Source organism: Juglans microcarpa x Juglans regia, chromosome 7D (genome assembly GCF_004785595.1).
Source record: "Juglans microcarpa x Juglans regia isolate MS1-56 chromosome 7D, Jm3101_v1.0, whole genome shotgun sequence".
Lineage (NCBI taxonomy): Eukaryota > Viridiplantae > Streptophyta > Magnoliopsida > Fagales > Juglandaceae > Juglans > Juglans microcarpa x Juglans regia.
The window spans coordinates 1,686,041-1,700,854 of record NC_054606.1 but is presented as its reverse complement, the minus strand read 5'-3'; the positions used below and the strand labels follow the sequence as shown (position 1 = coordinate 1,700,854).

The 14,814-nt window shown below is 36.0% G+C and overlaps 3 protein-coding genes across 3 annotated transcripts; all 3 read right to left on the bottom strand.

Annotated features, from left to right (window-relative positions):
* Positions 1-295: 295 nt before the first annotated feature.
* Positions 296-3,015, bottom strand: LOC121239210 (NADH dehydrogenase [ubiquinone] 1 alpha subcomplex assembly factor 3). The gene is made up of 6 exons (XM_041136374.1): positions 2,812-3,015; positions 2,482-2,598; positions 2,144-2,178; positions 1,620-1,720; positions 572-646; positions 296-466 (listed from the first exon to the last, which is right to left on the bottom strand). The coding sequence occupies exons 1-6, from the start codon at positions 2,988-2,990 to the stop codon at positions 431-433; spliced, it is 543 nt and encodes a 180-aa protein (XP_040992308.1). The 5' UTR covers positions 2,991-3,015; the 3' UTR covers positions 296-430.
* A 930-nt stretch (positions 3,016-3,945) lies between these two features.
* LOC121239202 (protoheme IX farnesyltransferase, mitochondrial) lies at positions 3,946-9,228 on the bottom strand. The gene is made up of 7 exons (XM_041136363.1): positions 8,809-9,228; positions 6,717-6,846; positions 6,253-6,390; positions 6,003-6,136; positions 5,398-5,523; positions 4,816-4,919; positions 3,946-4,436 (listed from the first exon to the last, which is right to left on the bottom strand). The coding sequence occupies exons 1-7, from the start codon at positions 9,144-9,146 to the stop codon at positions 4,051-4,053; spliced, it is 1,356 nt and encodes a 451-aa protein (XP_040992297.1). The 5' UTR covers positions 9,147-9,228; the 3' UTR covers positions 3,946-4,050.
* An 822-nt stretch (positions 9,229-10,050) lies between these two features.
* On the bottom strand, positions 10,051-14,070 carry LOC121239201 (protein NRT1/ PTR FAMILY 7.3-like). Its single transcript, XM_041136362.1, has 5 exons — positions 13,913-14,070; positions 13,067-13,193; positions 12,399-12,616; positions 11,231-11,793; positions 10,051-11,131 (listed from the first exon to the last, which is right to left on the bottom strand). The coding sequence occupies exons 1-5, from the start codon at positions 13,940-13,942 to the stop codon at positions 10,270-10,272; spliced, it is 1,800 nt and encodes a 599-aa protein (XP_040992296.1). The 5' UTR covers positions 13,943-14,070; the 3' UTR covers positions 10,051-10,269.
* Positions 14,071-14,814: the final 744 nt, after the last annotated feature.

The following is a 14,814-nucleotide window of genomic DNA, read 5'->3' as shown; positions in this document are numbered from 1 at the left end:
TCCTTGAGTTACTAATATATGTATTCTATTACCAAATTAGGTCTCCTTTACATCAACACGTTTTGGAGACCGGATGGATAATTGTGAGATAAATATCTAACTTTTAATAGCCTAGGTACTACGTTTAGTACAATAATGGATGAAAAGGAAAACAAACAAGAAAATTTATTGGAAAGAATACTCATTTGAAGGTCTGTTTGGAGCCAAAAAAAACGTATGGCCAGCTCGTATTCTATTTGCATCCTAACGTCTGGATTACAAAATACAACATAATGGAAAAGTCAAGTCTGCAAGAAAAAGAAACCAATGTTGTGTATTTAATTAGTTACACCGAAAATTCAAGACAACATGTCAAAGATAATGCTTTAAAGCTCGAGGCCACCTTGAGCATAACTCCTTCAAAAATACAAAACTTCCAGTGGGGAATGACTCAAGAGATGCAGAAAGATCTACATTCCAAATTGACCTGATTTACATAAAACAAAAGTTATCTTCCTTCAAATGCCATCCCAGATAAGCTGAAAATGAAAAAACAAACATCACAAGCTGGATCTAGGCATCAAGAGGAAACCCCATATGGGAGAAATGCAGCAGCCACGATCCGACCCTCCTCATTCAGTATGTTGTAAGTTGATGCAGCATTTCTCTGCAACAAATGATGATAAAGATCATAAAGATTCTATGTATACCACTGGTTGATTTCAGCTGAAAAATCTAAGCGTGAAATGGTAGGATCAACCACAATGGATAGATATTAAAACTGGAAAAGAAGGCATGAACTACTGTTTAAGCTTGACATTTAGTCAACCACGTAATCTTTAAACAAATTTGTTAATCCAAGAAAAACAGACACATTTTGACAATTATGTTTGCTACTATGAAAAGGCAAGAAATGATATATTCTGTTAAAGACAATCCTTCCCTTAAATTGCTATGAATGGGTAGTCATTTTTGCTTGTGGATCTGACATTAATCATCCCATACCTACTAAATTGATGCATTTACAGATGTCCATTATTGAAGTAGCTGATTCCTTGCACACCATAGCTTGAAGGGCTCACATCACACCCAGGTGACACATACTTGTGCAACTACTACTTTTCTCACAAATGACAGTGAATGTGAGGATTGAGGAACAAGGCCTGAAATGTCCTTTTTACCTATATATAGAAGCCTGCCCTCTCAGTTTTATCTAACAAGCTAAAAACTCCAACTTAGTCACCAGTTGCACGAACAGAAGCACCCACTTTGACCCTAATGCCGGGGCCATGTAAAAGCACGAGCAACTTGTAATCAATCAATTTATACGCTTCCCAAATAGGAAAAGCTTCCCAAATAGGAAAAACTTCCCAAATAGGAAAAGCTTCCCAAATAGGAAAAACTTCCCTGTTGTTTCCTTAAAAGATTTAGGAATTTTGCAAGACTCCAGATCTTACTCTGTTTTATTGCCTAGTACTCTGGCAACAATTTTTAACTTGGTTTATTCCTCTCACGTTTCCTATATTTGTTACTCCATTCATTTCTGAATTTACACACAATATGAAGCAACCATGTGAGACAGAAGTATAACTGAGAGAAAGAAGCCAAGCCCAGAAATAAGTGGAAAAAATCTGATATACCGAGTCAAGGACTTCCAACTTCATGCCAGTAGACCGAATGAAGTGCCGAAGTTCAGGAACTACAGGCTCAATGTACCTCCCACAGCCAAGTATCAAAATCTCTGGAAAACAGTGATAAAGTGGACGGTCAATAAAAATAAACAGCAGATTGCTCGCACCTAATAACAACAGGTACCTTTAAACAACAGAAATTACTCTATCTATCGTGATTCTGGTTATTCTCAAATACTTACAGACATAAAATTAAAAATGCAAGGAGATGACCATCTTTGGTCAGTACCACAAGTACGTCAGGAATTCTTTTTTCAATAACACATACCTATACTTTGCCATTTCATTATTATTCAATGAATCAATTCTTCATGACGCCAGATTACATGACCGTTCAACATGCACAATATGGATCATTGCCAGGGTGCCCATGACTCAAATAACAATTGGGTCACCACACAGGGCTAGGTGTAAGCGAGTAGTAAATATAAAGAGCCAACATGAGAGGACAATACCACAATTTCAATTCTCACCCGGTATAGGCCGCACGGTTTGGAAGATAGATAAACTGCACCACAGCATATCAAAATGAAATGTCAGATATAGGAGCGAGCAACCTTATGTATTCTTCGTCTAGCTAAAAGTAAATTTGAAGCAAGGTCTTGATACTGATAGAAACTTGCAGGAACTGAAAGAATATGTGAGAAAATGAACCAGACATGCACGTATTTACACGAGATTATCGGGGAAGTGTACATATCATTCCAGCCACCCAAAACATTTATAACTAACTATAAAACTACAAAGCAGCTAAAAAATACGTAAAGCAAAATTACTCACTTTAAAAGTAGGGGAAAATTATAGGACATACCTATCTGGAGTAATCTCTGAGAATTTCTTGGGGGCCCAAGACATTAGCAAGTTCCCAATACAGAGCAAGCTGCCTTCATAATCCACCCCATTTACGGTGAACCCCGTGTCCGTATACCTAAGATTAAGCAAGATAATCCATATTAATGCCTTCGAATCAAATCAGAACCCAAAGATCGCAATAAAATCTTCCGAAAACAAATGGAAAAATCGTATTCTCCCAAGAAAAAACCATAAACGGAATGATGCAACATCAATTTATTTAATTAATGGAAACCATGTAAACGTGGAATTGAGATGAGAAGAGTTTGGAGGCCTAAGGAGGTTGTACCTTTGAAAGCGAAGCTGGTCTTCGGGGACGTTGTCGATGAGATTGATCTGATCGTAGAGAGAAAAAGCGCGTCTCAACGACGGCAACACCGCTTGGTTCGTGGGCTTTGGACACTCCTTTCGGAGGCTCCTAATGAGGTTAGGGAGTGTTGCCACCACTGCTCTCTGTCTGACCACCATCTCTGTGTCTCTGATTGTCTCGATCGACGATTGGACGGGTTTGATTGATATCAATATCGGGTCGATTCGACGTAGTGTATGGACCCGGATCCAACAAACCAACCCAAGTTATCCAACTTATTATCCTATTTAAATCCAAGAAAAATATAAATGAAGATAAATAATTTTCAAAAATCCCAAAAATTATATATAATGCTTGAAGGGTACTACAATCATAACAAGATTTCATAAAATTAAATTTACAAAATGATACTTGACAATCTAATATACAATTTATAAATAAAAAATTCTATACATCAAACTATCATCTCACTCTCATCCTACTATGTAAGATATAACATATTTATCATCATTGAATGATCTTTCATTGGATGATAATCTAATAGTGATAAATATGTCACATCTTACATAGTGAGATAAAAATAAGATGTGAGTCTGGAATATAGCATTACTCTGTTATAATAAGATTATACCAACCTTTTTTCATAACAAATATTTTTAATGAAGTTTTTAAGCACCTTTTCCTATAAAGTAGTATCAACCTTGGGTCCACTTTCCTTTTCCGCTTCCATACATCTATTTTTCTTGCAAATCAACTTTATATACTCAACAGACTTTCTTGCAAATCAATTGCAGCATTAGGATAAGTTTATAGAGTTACGATATAAGAGCAAAGGAAAAATAACAAACCATTAACACCACTCCTTGTATTGTAATTGTATTTTGTGCCACTAATATCCTTGGTATTCTCAATCAATATTTGAACTCTCAAGCTCGAGAAGAAAAAAAGGAAAAGATAGATGGTTAGATCCTTCAAACGAAAGCAATGTCAATCACTGCATTCTTCTTAAGATTTTATTTCAAGTAGGAAAAAAAATTCTTGCTCAACTTTCCAAGTTGAAGAGTGTCAACACCAAAGCCCGTATAAAACATAACAATTTGGAACTGTAAAGCATTTACCAAAATGAAAATTTTTTAAAAATATATCTGACAATTTTTGCAGGTAACCTTCCAACCTTCTTATTACATATTGTAAAATAAATTCCAGACGCACAATACATCAAGGAGCTGCGTACGAAGGAGCAGGCAGAAAAGGAAACGGTGCAACGGAGGCATATGCTACAGGTGGGCGTGCTTGTTTGCCGCCGGTGGAACCCATCTCATGGTTCCTCTGGTCAAGATTTTCACTTTCTTCTGCTAGAGTTCCCAAGGAAGATGAAACCTCAACAACCTCCATTGAATTGTCTTCTTGGACAAGTTGTTGGTTATCGGGGAGACGGTGAAGTAGGAGCCCAGACATGAATACAGGAAGATACAGTAGGCTAGCATGAAACATCCTCCTAGCTTTTTGTGCAGTACGGTCTCTGTAGAATGAAAATGCCGCATAGCTTATTGCAAGAGTAAGGATAGATGATTCAAGGCAAAACCATCCAGAAGTCACGCCCCCTGTAGAGAAAATTCAGTGAGGTAAACGATAAGTGTGATCTTTAAGATAGAGATCGCTTCTTGGTAATTGGACAATTGCAAGTAATGACCTACAACCCAAAGACATGACAAAACTAAAGAGGGTGAAAAAAAAATCATAGTTCTTTTTTTCCCCCACCAAAAGGATGAAAATGGGGGTAAAAAGTAAATTTAAAAGAGCTAAATAGAAAGAAGAAAAAAAATTAAAGGGCAAATAAATAAATCAAGTTCGTACCATAAAACCCAACTAAAAAGATAAGCAAGAATTCCTAATAAAATCTCTTTTTACTTATTAAAAAAAAAAAAAAAACTAGTAAAAAGGAAAAAAAAAAAAAAAAAACTTTGGGAGACTAGAACTCACAATCATACGCCAGGTAACCCAAAGGGAGCAGATATAGGGAGTTCCTTAAAGCCACCAATGCAGTTCTCCGACCAGAAGCATCAGCAAGAGAGAACATCCTAAACCTGAATATGCATCCAAGGATATATAATGACTACTCGGTAAAAAGCCAAGTGAAATGCAAGGAAACCCCATAGACGTAGTCTAGTGGACAAGGAACCTACTATATAGACAATCAACAAGATGGGCACCCCCAAATGGGCCCAAACCCCAACCCCAAACTCAACATAGAGAGAGAACACCCACCCGACTAGGGTGAAGTATTTTGTTGATAAAGGAAAAAAATTGTATTGGAGATAAATTATCAACAACAATTAGCATATAATTTTTTGGGTAATGTCACCCCATCAAATCTTCATATATGTATCCAACTCAGCCCAATTATAAATAGATAGCACTATGCTCTGAAACAGGCTTAAGCCACCAATTGAATATAGCCAAAGGACAAAAAGGTATCTTCCAACACAGAACCATTTCTCTATGTAACAAGGTGGATTGATCCAGCCACCAGAATGAGTGTTGAGTTAACTTTAATGCACATACCCTCCAGCAGCATAATCATTGCGGCACAAGTAAGCGAGGGCCATGAAATGTGGTAGTTGCCAAAAGTAGAGAGCAGCTGGAAGAATCATTCCATTCAATGACACCTGGCCAGAAGCTGCAACCCACCTGAGAACCCAACGCACAAACACGTAAGCCTGCATGCACATCTTCTTCTTCTTCTTTTTTGAAGTAAGCCTTCAAGCAAAATTTTCAGTACTGTATCGAAAACCTTCAAGTAAGCAGCCACATTAAGCATAATCAGGCTATGAAAACGCTTAATTTGAATCAAATTGACCTCATCCAATTATTTGTAAGAGGAGATAATTTACTAATGATTTGCATATATATATATAATCTAAACTGACTTTCAAATATCCTCCATCGTAATAATCACCACAGGAACTTCCATAATTTGTAAGGAATTTTTTTTATGGGTAAAGACAAAGTAAATGATTATTTTTGTAAGAAATATAAAGTTTAATATCAACTCACTGTGTAAAGCCAGAGTTCATTCATGCATATTGTGTAGAGTAAAAAATCCACTATAGTTTTCAGTTAGAAAAATGTGCAGATAAAAGCCAATAGAAATGTAAGGGACTTATTACCCAAGAAGTGGCGGAATTGCACCAACAACAGCCCCAACCCACGTATTGACTGGGTGGATCTGCTTTAAGGGAGTATAAACAAATGCATAAAGGACAAGATTTGAAGCTGCCAGCCCAGCCGCCAACATATTAGCCTGCAACAACCTTGTCATAGAAGCAGTCCCTCAGATTACAGGTTAATGAGACAAATTTCACAATTTAAATACCAAACTTCACATATGAAAGGGGATGAGTGAATTGATATTCCCACCTTGCCTGCCAATAAAGCAGTGCCAGCTACACCGATGGAAGATGCCCAGGTGACTGCATGGGGTATGGTAATGCGCCCTGAAGGAAGCGGTCTTTGCCTCGTTCTCTTCATTTTGGCATCATTGTTTATTTCAAATACCTAAGGCAATAAATTCATTTGAAATAAATGGGAAAAAAAGAGAGTTGAAACTAGCCAGTATGTGATAAGAAAACTGAAACTAGAATATGCTTTCAGCAGTCAATAAATATAACCAATGCAAGATAAATCACATAAACACCATCAACCAACTAAAAAGATTATACATTACCTATTGGTTTATGTCTGATCTACTAGTTGAAAATAATTCCATTGGGGCTAGTACAACAAATGTAAAAACTTGCAAGGTTGCGCTTTATAACATGCCATGTCATGATCCAAAAAAGTTTCTTTTAGCTAAAAAAGAATAAAAGCATGTAAGAATCAACCTGATTTAAGGAGTTCGCAGATGCTGCAACCATCATGGTACCAGCACAAGTCCAACAAAGTCCCGGAAAATCAAGGGCACTTCCACTCCCAAGAACGAATCCAGTCCCAGAAGTCGCAACCACCAGCATGCTGGAAAGGGTATAGAAGATATTAAGCGAGAGTCTATGAAATAAGAAGATCCTATGAGCCTGTCTGAGAGGGGTCTTACTTGTCCTAGAAAAAAATATTTGAAGCTATCTGTGGCATGGGGGTAGAGACAAGAGTCAGGCTCTAGTAGCGGCTTCTACAAGCCCAGCAAGATTATAAAAAAGGAAAGAATTTAAAACCAAAACATAGCATTAATTCAGTGTCATTTCCACTACACAACTTACAAATGTGGCATTCTTTAATTATAATTTTTTTTAAGTAAACAAAAAATGTATTGATGAATGATGAACAAGGCCTAGCCCAAGTATAGGGGACGTATACAAGAGAAATTGAATTATGATTTACGAGAAACAACTAGGATGTATACACCATGCATCATTCAATACGATAAAAATCTACAGCACAGAATCATTGTGAATTCGGGGCACCATAATTAAAGTGAAATTAAACTTAGGGTCTGATTGGGATTGCAGTAGGAGTCTTAAAAAGTGCTTAAATAGTCTTAAAAGCTTTTTAATGAACAAATTAGGTTGTTTTGGTGTTACAAATTAAAACACTTTTAATCTCAAATAAGCTAAAAAGTACGTTTGAGTAAAAACATCATTTCCTCAAACATGCTTTTCCGGATAATGTGGAACGAAATTTGAATTTTAAAATTGACGAAAATACCCGTACAACTTTCAGACTGGGTTTGGATACACAAACCTCCTTATCTCGTCTTATTTCATTTCATCTCATCATTACAACTTTCCCAAATTTCTATACAAAAATATAATAAACAATTCAACTTTTTCAAATATCAAAATAAAAATAATACTAAAAAATTAAATCTAACAATATTTTATTAAACTACTATTCAAAACATCTCATCCCATCTCATCTGAACTGTCTATCCAAACCCAACATCAAACTTTCAAGGATATGGTCATAATTTTTAAAAATTCAAATAATCGTAATTTCTACATCAGAAAATACTTTTTTAATTTGTTTCCAAATGAATATAACATGTTGGAAAATGCTTTAAACATATAGTTACCAAACAGTAAAAAACTTTTTAATAATAGAACTCATTACTTTTTTTATTTTATAAGTAAAAGATTATACTGATATGAACAGGCATAGCCCAAGTACACGAGCTATAAGTTATAAGCTATAAGTCCTAAAGCAATAAGCTATATTTCTCTCCGCAATCCCAAACATGCACTTAGTACAAAGCCCTCACTACCAGTCCCACATTGGCTAATATTCCTAAATAGACAAACTCAATTTCTTATCAGAATCCATACACCAATCAGATTGTAAATTGTAAAACAGTCGTGAATTCGGGGCACCATAATGATAAGATGCAGGACGGAGTTATTGAGGGTTTTGATACCTCTTTTTTTATGATGAAGAGTTTTGGAGTTGCAAATGCAATATTGTCTTTTGCCCCGTTAATCCCCAGACCCATGTAACGTGCCCACATCTCACAGTTTAGGTAAATCATCAGCTCTACACTGAGGGGAAGTGGCTCCTAGAAATTGTTTATATTCAAACTTAAACCTAAGGGAAACCTATCCCCAGACGAAGGCTCTTACCACTCGAGACAACCTTGATACCAATTCGATGCAGGATCATCAAGAAAGAAAGCGCTCAATTAGACTTCTTCAAAAGATCCTTCACGCTTAGGTAATCACACCTAGATTTTCCAAGCGTCACAATGAGGTTAAGGAAATCACGTTAACATCAACTCTCCACCTAGAAACCACTACATCAATTCCGACTCTTCATCTTCATCTAATTTCAAATAATGAAACTTTAAAAGCAAGATTACTATCACGTGATAATTATCTTTTCCTACTCCTAAAAATATAAATCTAGTAATACATCTATGACAAGAAGAAGATTCAAACGCAGTGAAATCATATGAAACAGGAAAAAAGTAGAGTCTCGATAAATGGTTACCTGAGGCGAGCTTTGGAGAGCTCCCAGTAGCAGCGAGCGTAATGGCTGGCTAGGCCGGCGACTTGCCTGGCTCTAGACGCCGATGCAGAGGCCAGAGAAGAGAGATCGACGGCCGTGGCCGAGAAGGCTCGGGCCCCACCGGGTTGGGGAAACCCTAGTTTGAAGGAATCTGAGGCCAAAGAAGAGGAGGCGGGAATAGACGATGAGTAGAGGTGCGGGTTCCGAACCACCCCATATGAGGTGGAAATGATAGATGAGGAGGCGATAGGATCGCGAGGATTTGGCGAGGAAGAGCGGAGGAGGAGTTTGGATGAGAAGCTCCGTGAGCTCCTCCACATGGTGGTTGTAGGAAGTCGCAGAGACCAAATTTTCGAGAGAGCTGCTGAGAGGCGGCGACTCCGAGATCAAGAACAAGGAATAATAGTGCCTATCTCGTCTCATCTCATATTTTCGTATAAATTTTTTAAATTTTTATATAAAATATAATAAATAATATAATTTTTTTAAATTTTAATTTAATTTTTTTAAATATCAAAATAATAATAATATTAACAACTAATATTTTAATAATATTTTTTTCAATTTTTATTTTTCATCTAAAATCATCTTATCTCATTCCTCAATCCAAACTAATCCTAAAAATATTAAAAATGGTGTATGCTTAAAAAATTAAAATTTATTTTTTCAAATTAGATTATATGCATGAAATATTTATGCATAGAGCAAAAACTTTTTAATAGAATTATTCAAATAAAAGTAGTAAATAGCGACAAATATCACAAAATTTATAGCATATATCCGTAAGATTTAATACTATTTAATATCAAAATTTTAAATGGTATGAATTTTATGTCGATAATCGATCTCTCTATATTCAATCCTCAACTTTGATTTAGATAATATCTCCATCATAATTCGTTAATTTTTTACCTTAAAAAATCCAACTTCATAAAATGCAGGTAATTTGCTGGCCATGACTCCCTTCCCTCTTTTGCTCAAACGAGCAAGAAAATTTTAATTATTTTGTGTAAGAATGTAAATTCAATATTTGCTATAGAAATATTTCATTCTCAAGCGGTGCATAAAGATTACGTAATAAAATATTTACATGATATAATTTGATTTGAAAGATAAATTTTAAAATTTAAATCTTACAAATATAGATGGTGTGTTTTACGCATCAACTTGAAAATAGAATAACTATTTGCTATAATGGCAGAAAACAGAATGAGAAGTCCAAAATGCAAAGCAAAGGACAGAGATCTCCCATTCAAGAGCACATCATATTACATGTTCTTACAACACCCTGAGCTCAACTAAGAGAAATGAAAAATCAACGCATTTCTCTAGTATCATCGCAAAAGTCACTCTCCTATACAATGATACTTTTATGACTTGGATTTTTACACATAATTCACCAAAATATTGGCAATTACCACAGCTTGATTATACCACTCAAAGCTAAGCCTGTTCATTGGCATTCTTGTCTCCACTCTTTCCTTCAAACTTGATATACTTGTACCACTTAGCGCTTATAATGTAGACCACGAGATCAGCTGTTGTCAAAACTGCTAAAAGGAAGAAGAACAGGTCTAGATGTCCTTTGTTAAGGTTTCCAGGAATCCAACCAGGCATGTCATCTCTGGTTGAGATTTTCATGACAATTGTCACAAGCAAACTACTCACATAGTTTCCTAGTGATATGGATGTCATGCAGAGAGCGCTTCCAAAGCTCTTTAATCCATCAGGAGCTTGCCCGTTGAAGAATTCTAGCTGGCCAACATACATGAAAACCTCAGATGCTCCTATAAGCACATACTGAGGCGTTTGCCAAAATATGCTCATAGAACTTGAGCCTTCACAGTTGGTGCAGTCTGTTTTTGCATACTTTAACCTGAACAACTCTACAACCCCGGCTGCAACCATTGCCAAAATTGCTATAACAAGACCAATTCCCATCCTCTGAAGCTCTGTTAATCCTTTAGAATTGTTTTTTCTGGCGGCAAGAAGAGGGTCAAGAACCCGCCTGTAAATGAATATGAAAGCTGCTACACTGAGGATGTCAAAGCTGGACATGCTTGCAGGAGGAATGTGGAAGCTCGAAATGGTGGTTTTCATGGCAGCGCCTTGTTCCACAAATAGGGATGCCATTTGGGTGAAAACTACTGAATAGAGAATCGTGCAGAGCCAAATTGGGAGGAGTCTTAAGACACATTTCAGCTCTTCAACTTGTGTCACAGTGCAAAGACACCATGGATTGTAAGTTTCCTTGTCCATCTGGTGGAAGTCCTCTGAAGTGATAACTGCTGCTCTATCCAAGAATCTGATATGAATGAGTACAAATATCATTTAGTATTTTTATCTTGAAGCTCAAGATATTCAAGCATGAATCACTGGAAAATTTTCAAGGATATGAACTTACTTGAAGCCTCGAGTGTGGAGTATCTTTCTATCCCAGTTCTGGGAGTTTTCCTTTACTTCTAACTCAAACAAACCTTCTCCACTTGGCATCATCTCAACCTTCCATTTTCTTGTGGCAGCGACCAGCACTTGGCAACACCTAGAGAGAGGATTGCCTTTAGGTTTAAAATGCCTGTACCTTGGGGTGCCACAAAGAAACAAGACCAGTGCCAGAGCTGCAGAGGCAGCTGATGCCCAAAATCCAAGTGCCCACATTCCTTCATCCTCAAAATAGCCCAGAACAGTGTTTGAAAAGAGAGAACCCAGGTTCAGAGCCAAGTAGAAGTAGCTAAAGAAGGCTATTTTAGAGTACCCTTCACTAGGATCCTCTTCATCAAACTGATCTGCCCCAAATGTTGCTATGTTAGGTTGGTACCCTCCATTTCCAAGGGCAATTAGGTATATGGAGAGGTAGAACAAAGCCATATGGAAGCCTGAATGGGATCCACAAGGAGATTGTTCACTACCACAGCCTCTAGGCTCGAGTAAGAATATGTATGTTGATAGTGACAGTGATACAAGGCCCTGCCATATAATTTGAACCCATAAGTATGATATGAACAGCTTTAGAATATAATTAAATGATTTAATTTACATATTCTCATAACTCTAAACTTTAGGGCTTGTTTGGGTAGAGAAACAATCTCATCTCATTTCATCATTAAAATTTCTTAAATTTTTACACAAAATATTAAACAATTTAACTTTTTCAAATCTCAAAATAATAATAATATTAAAAAATAATATTTTAATAATAATTTATTTAACTCATTTAAAACCATATCATTTCACTGTCTAAACGAGCCTTAAATAAAAGAGTAATGTTACATGTAGTCGTGGAGTATGCAAGCATTGTGCAGTTATTTTCAAAAATAGTAGTCTACTATTAAAAAATTAATTTTTTTTTATGTGAATCTCGTATTTTTTCACTTTTTTCAAAATGATTGCGCGGCGCTTATGCATTTACAACTGCAACTATCATTTCTCTAAATAAAATAATAATTTAACATGATATCAGAACATAATAAAAATCTTGAGCTCAAATCCTAATTTTACACTTTACTCTCGTTCCGATCAGCTCGAAGATCTACACACTCTTAGAAATCGCTTATTAAATGGTGTCAACTTACGAGGACGAAGATGGATTGGAAGATGGCACAACTCTTGTACCTTCCCAAGTAAGAGTCACTAAGGAAGGCACCGACAAGAGAGAATAGGTAAACCGTTCCTGTCCATTTGCTAACATTGTTGGCTGCTTCAGCGTTGTCTTGACCCAACACCCTCGTCAAAAACAGAACCAAGTTAACTCCTACCCCGAAGAATGCCAACGTAGCCAGCCCTTGATTCACTGAGACATTTTCAATAAATCAAAATATCAATCAGTGAGATATATATATATATATATTATAAATTTCACCGGTTGTTAGAAATACCTGCCATTAATGATTAAACTGATCATAGGCAAAATTATATGGCAAGGATGGGATGGTGATACTACTAATTGATAAATATTACTGATTGACTGAAGGAAAAACAAGATTAAATTATATGAATTTTCTCACGTTTGAGTTTCGTTTCTCTCAAATTAAAACAAAAAATTAATTACAAAGTGATCAACATAAACCTTAACATAAAATTAAAGACTTCAATTATATCATGTTAAAGCACCGATTAACATGAAATCAGATAAGTTTGAACATTGCTTTCACCAATTTGTCGTGCATTATCCCGACACAAATAAAACTATGTAATATTATATGTTACTGCGCTTTAGCTCTAGTATAAAAGATTTACGTACCTAGGATCAAAATTCCAGCAACCCAAGAACCAGTTCTCCCTCGGACTGCACGGCGGCCGTGCCGATCAACGGTTCCATCAAGTGTACAAATCTCTTGCCCCCTTTTCACCTCTCTATCCACGCCACCGGCCTGAAAGTTCCAGCAGATAAAAATACATCTTTTAGTGATATATCATGTTGAGTCACAAATCACATTCCTACCAAAAAAGAGAAGGATTCGAAGATCAAGGATCGAATATGATCTTGAACAAACATGAACTTGAACGCGCTCAAAAGTCAAAGATAAGCAAGCTAGCGCATTGATGAATGTCATCGTACCAGAAATATGGAACGAGGAAATTTATTTGTTTGTATTTAATATTCTTGCAAGCTAATAAATTACTCATGTCGAGTATTAATGCCACGTGCAAGTGAGTCCAAAATGATCATCAGCATATATGCCTGGCCTAATAATACAATTTCTTGTTTATCTAACTATAATCATGTCATATTCATCAATATGTACGGGATCTTGAATGTAAATCCCAAAGAATGAACAGTGAATATGATGAGAAAGGTTAGCCAAAACAATAAACTTTTAACAAAACTAAGACCCATTGAGTGTTTCTGATACATACGTACATACATACATATATATACACCATTTGATGAAAAGCTTGCTAATCCAAGATATTAATGATTAATGGAATTGGACAAAGAGATCAGTTTCGCGATTGTAACTTTGTATACATTTTCGTGAAAAGTATACATGTTTCACGAAGCTTGTCTCAAACATTAAAGCAAACCATTACGGATACATTTTCATGCATGGAAGATTGTTAATTTACATGATGTTATTCTACTAACCTTGTTCCAGGCATTGAAGCAATTAGCCATTGATGCACGCTGTCGAAGTACTATCACGCATATAAAAGTGCAAAACGAGATCCGATCAGAATGAGAAAGAAAGAAAGAACTGGATAGAGGTAATGAAAAGTGGAGAGATTTTGATCAAGCTGGAGCTTGGGGTGTGAGGAAGGAGGTCGGGAGTGAGATATGTATATATAGAGAGAAGCCAGATTTAACGGACGGCAGGATTTCATGCCAGGGACAGATCACCATATGTACTGAGAAAGAAACGTGACGATGTTGTATACAGTCATGCATATATCGTCGTGACTATGAGGAGGAAGCGACGATCGATCCTCTTTTTCACTTAAACAGTTGGTCGGAATTGAGCTGTCTTGATTTTGACATGTTTGAAATGTCTTTGCTCTAGTGGGCTACTTTTGTACTTTTTTTTTTTCATTTTTCTCATTTCTCTGCGATTTTTTTCAATTTACTTTGTTTTCTTTTAGGTCCCTTTAGTGGTGTCACATAATTGCGTCCATTTGGATATTGATATTTGATAAAAACATATGTTGTACGTTATCATTAATTTATTTTTTTGGCTTTATTTGGTGAAGCTATATCTAGATCTAGTCGAGGCCAGCAGCCTTTTATGGCCTAGTTAAAAGGTTATGATCAATTACTAAGAATATTAATAGTATAGTCATCAATCATCATTTTTTGGCAGACCTAAGAGTTGAAATAGAGATTTAACCCACGGTAATATTCCTGCCCGATTCATCATGTTACGTTACAGTATTGGTCCTTGGGTTTGATAAATGTGACTTAATTATGATTAGAAATATCTATGATAATTCAGTTCTAGAATATACAAGTTTAGAATATGTAATTTTTATATACTCATTTTAAAAAATGTAGAA

Excerpts from the sequence above, each read along its gene's own strand:
- LOC121239201 (XM_041136362.1), bottom strand. The coding sequence starts at position 13,942 with ATGGCTAATTGCTTCAATGCCTGGAACAAG. Across the intron at positions 12,617-13,066 it reads TGCTGGAATTTTGATCCTAG|TGAATCAAGGGCTGGCTACG; the intron begins GTACGTAAATCT and ends AAAATGTCTCAG. Across the intron at positions 11,132-11,230 it reads CTCCACACTCGAGGCTTCAA|ATTCTTGGATAGAGCAGCAG; the intron begins GTAAGTTCATAT and ends CATTCATATCAG.
- LOC121239210 (XM_041136374.1), bottom strand. The coding sequence starts at position 2,990 with ATGGTGGTCAGACAGAGAGCAGTGGTGGCAACACTCCCTAACCTCATT. Across the intron at positions 647-1,619 it reads AGTTGGAAGTCCTTGACTCG|AGAAATGCTGCATCAACTTA; the intron begins GTATATCAGATT and ends CATTTGTTGCAG. Across the intron at positions 467-571 it reads CTGCATTTCTCCCATATGGG|GTCAATTTGGAATGTAGATC; the intron begins GTTTCCTCTTGA and ends TATGTAAATCAG.
- LOC121239202 (XM_041136363.1), bottom strand. The coding sequence starts at position 9,146 with ATGTGGAGGAGCTCACGGAGCTTCTCATCCAAACTCCTCCTCCGCTCT. Across the intron at positions 6,391-6,716 it reads CTGCGAACTCCTTAAATCAG|GTATTTGAAATAAACAATGA; the intron begins GTTGATTCTTAC and ends TTATTGCCTTAG. Across the intron at positions 4,920-5,397 it reads AATGATTATGCTGCTGGAGG|GTTTAGGATGTTCTCTCTTG; the intron begins GTATGTGCATTA and ends ATGCATATTCAG.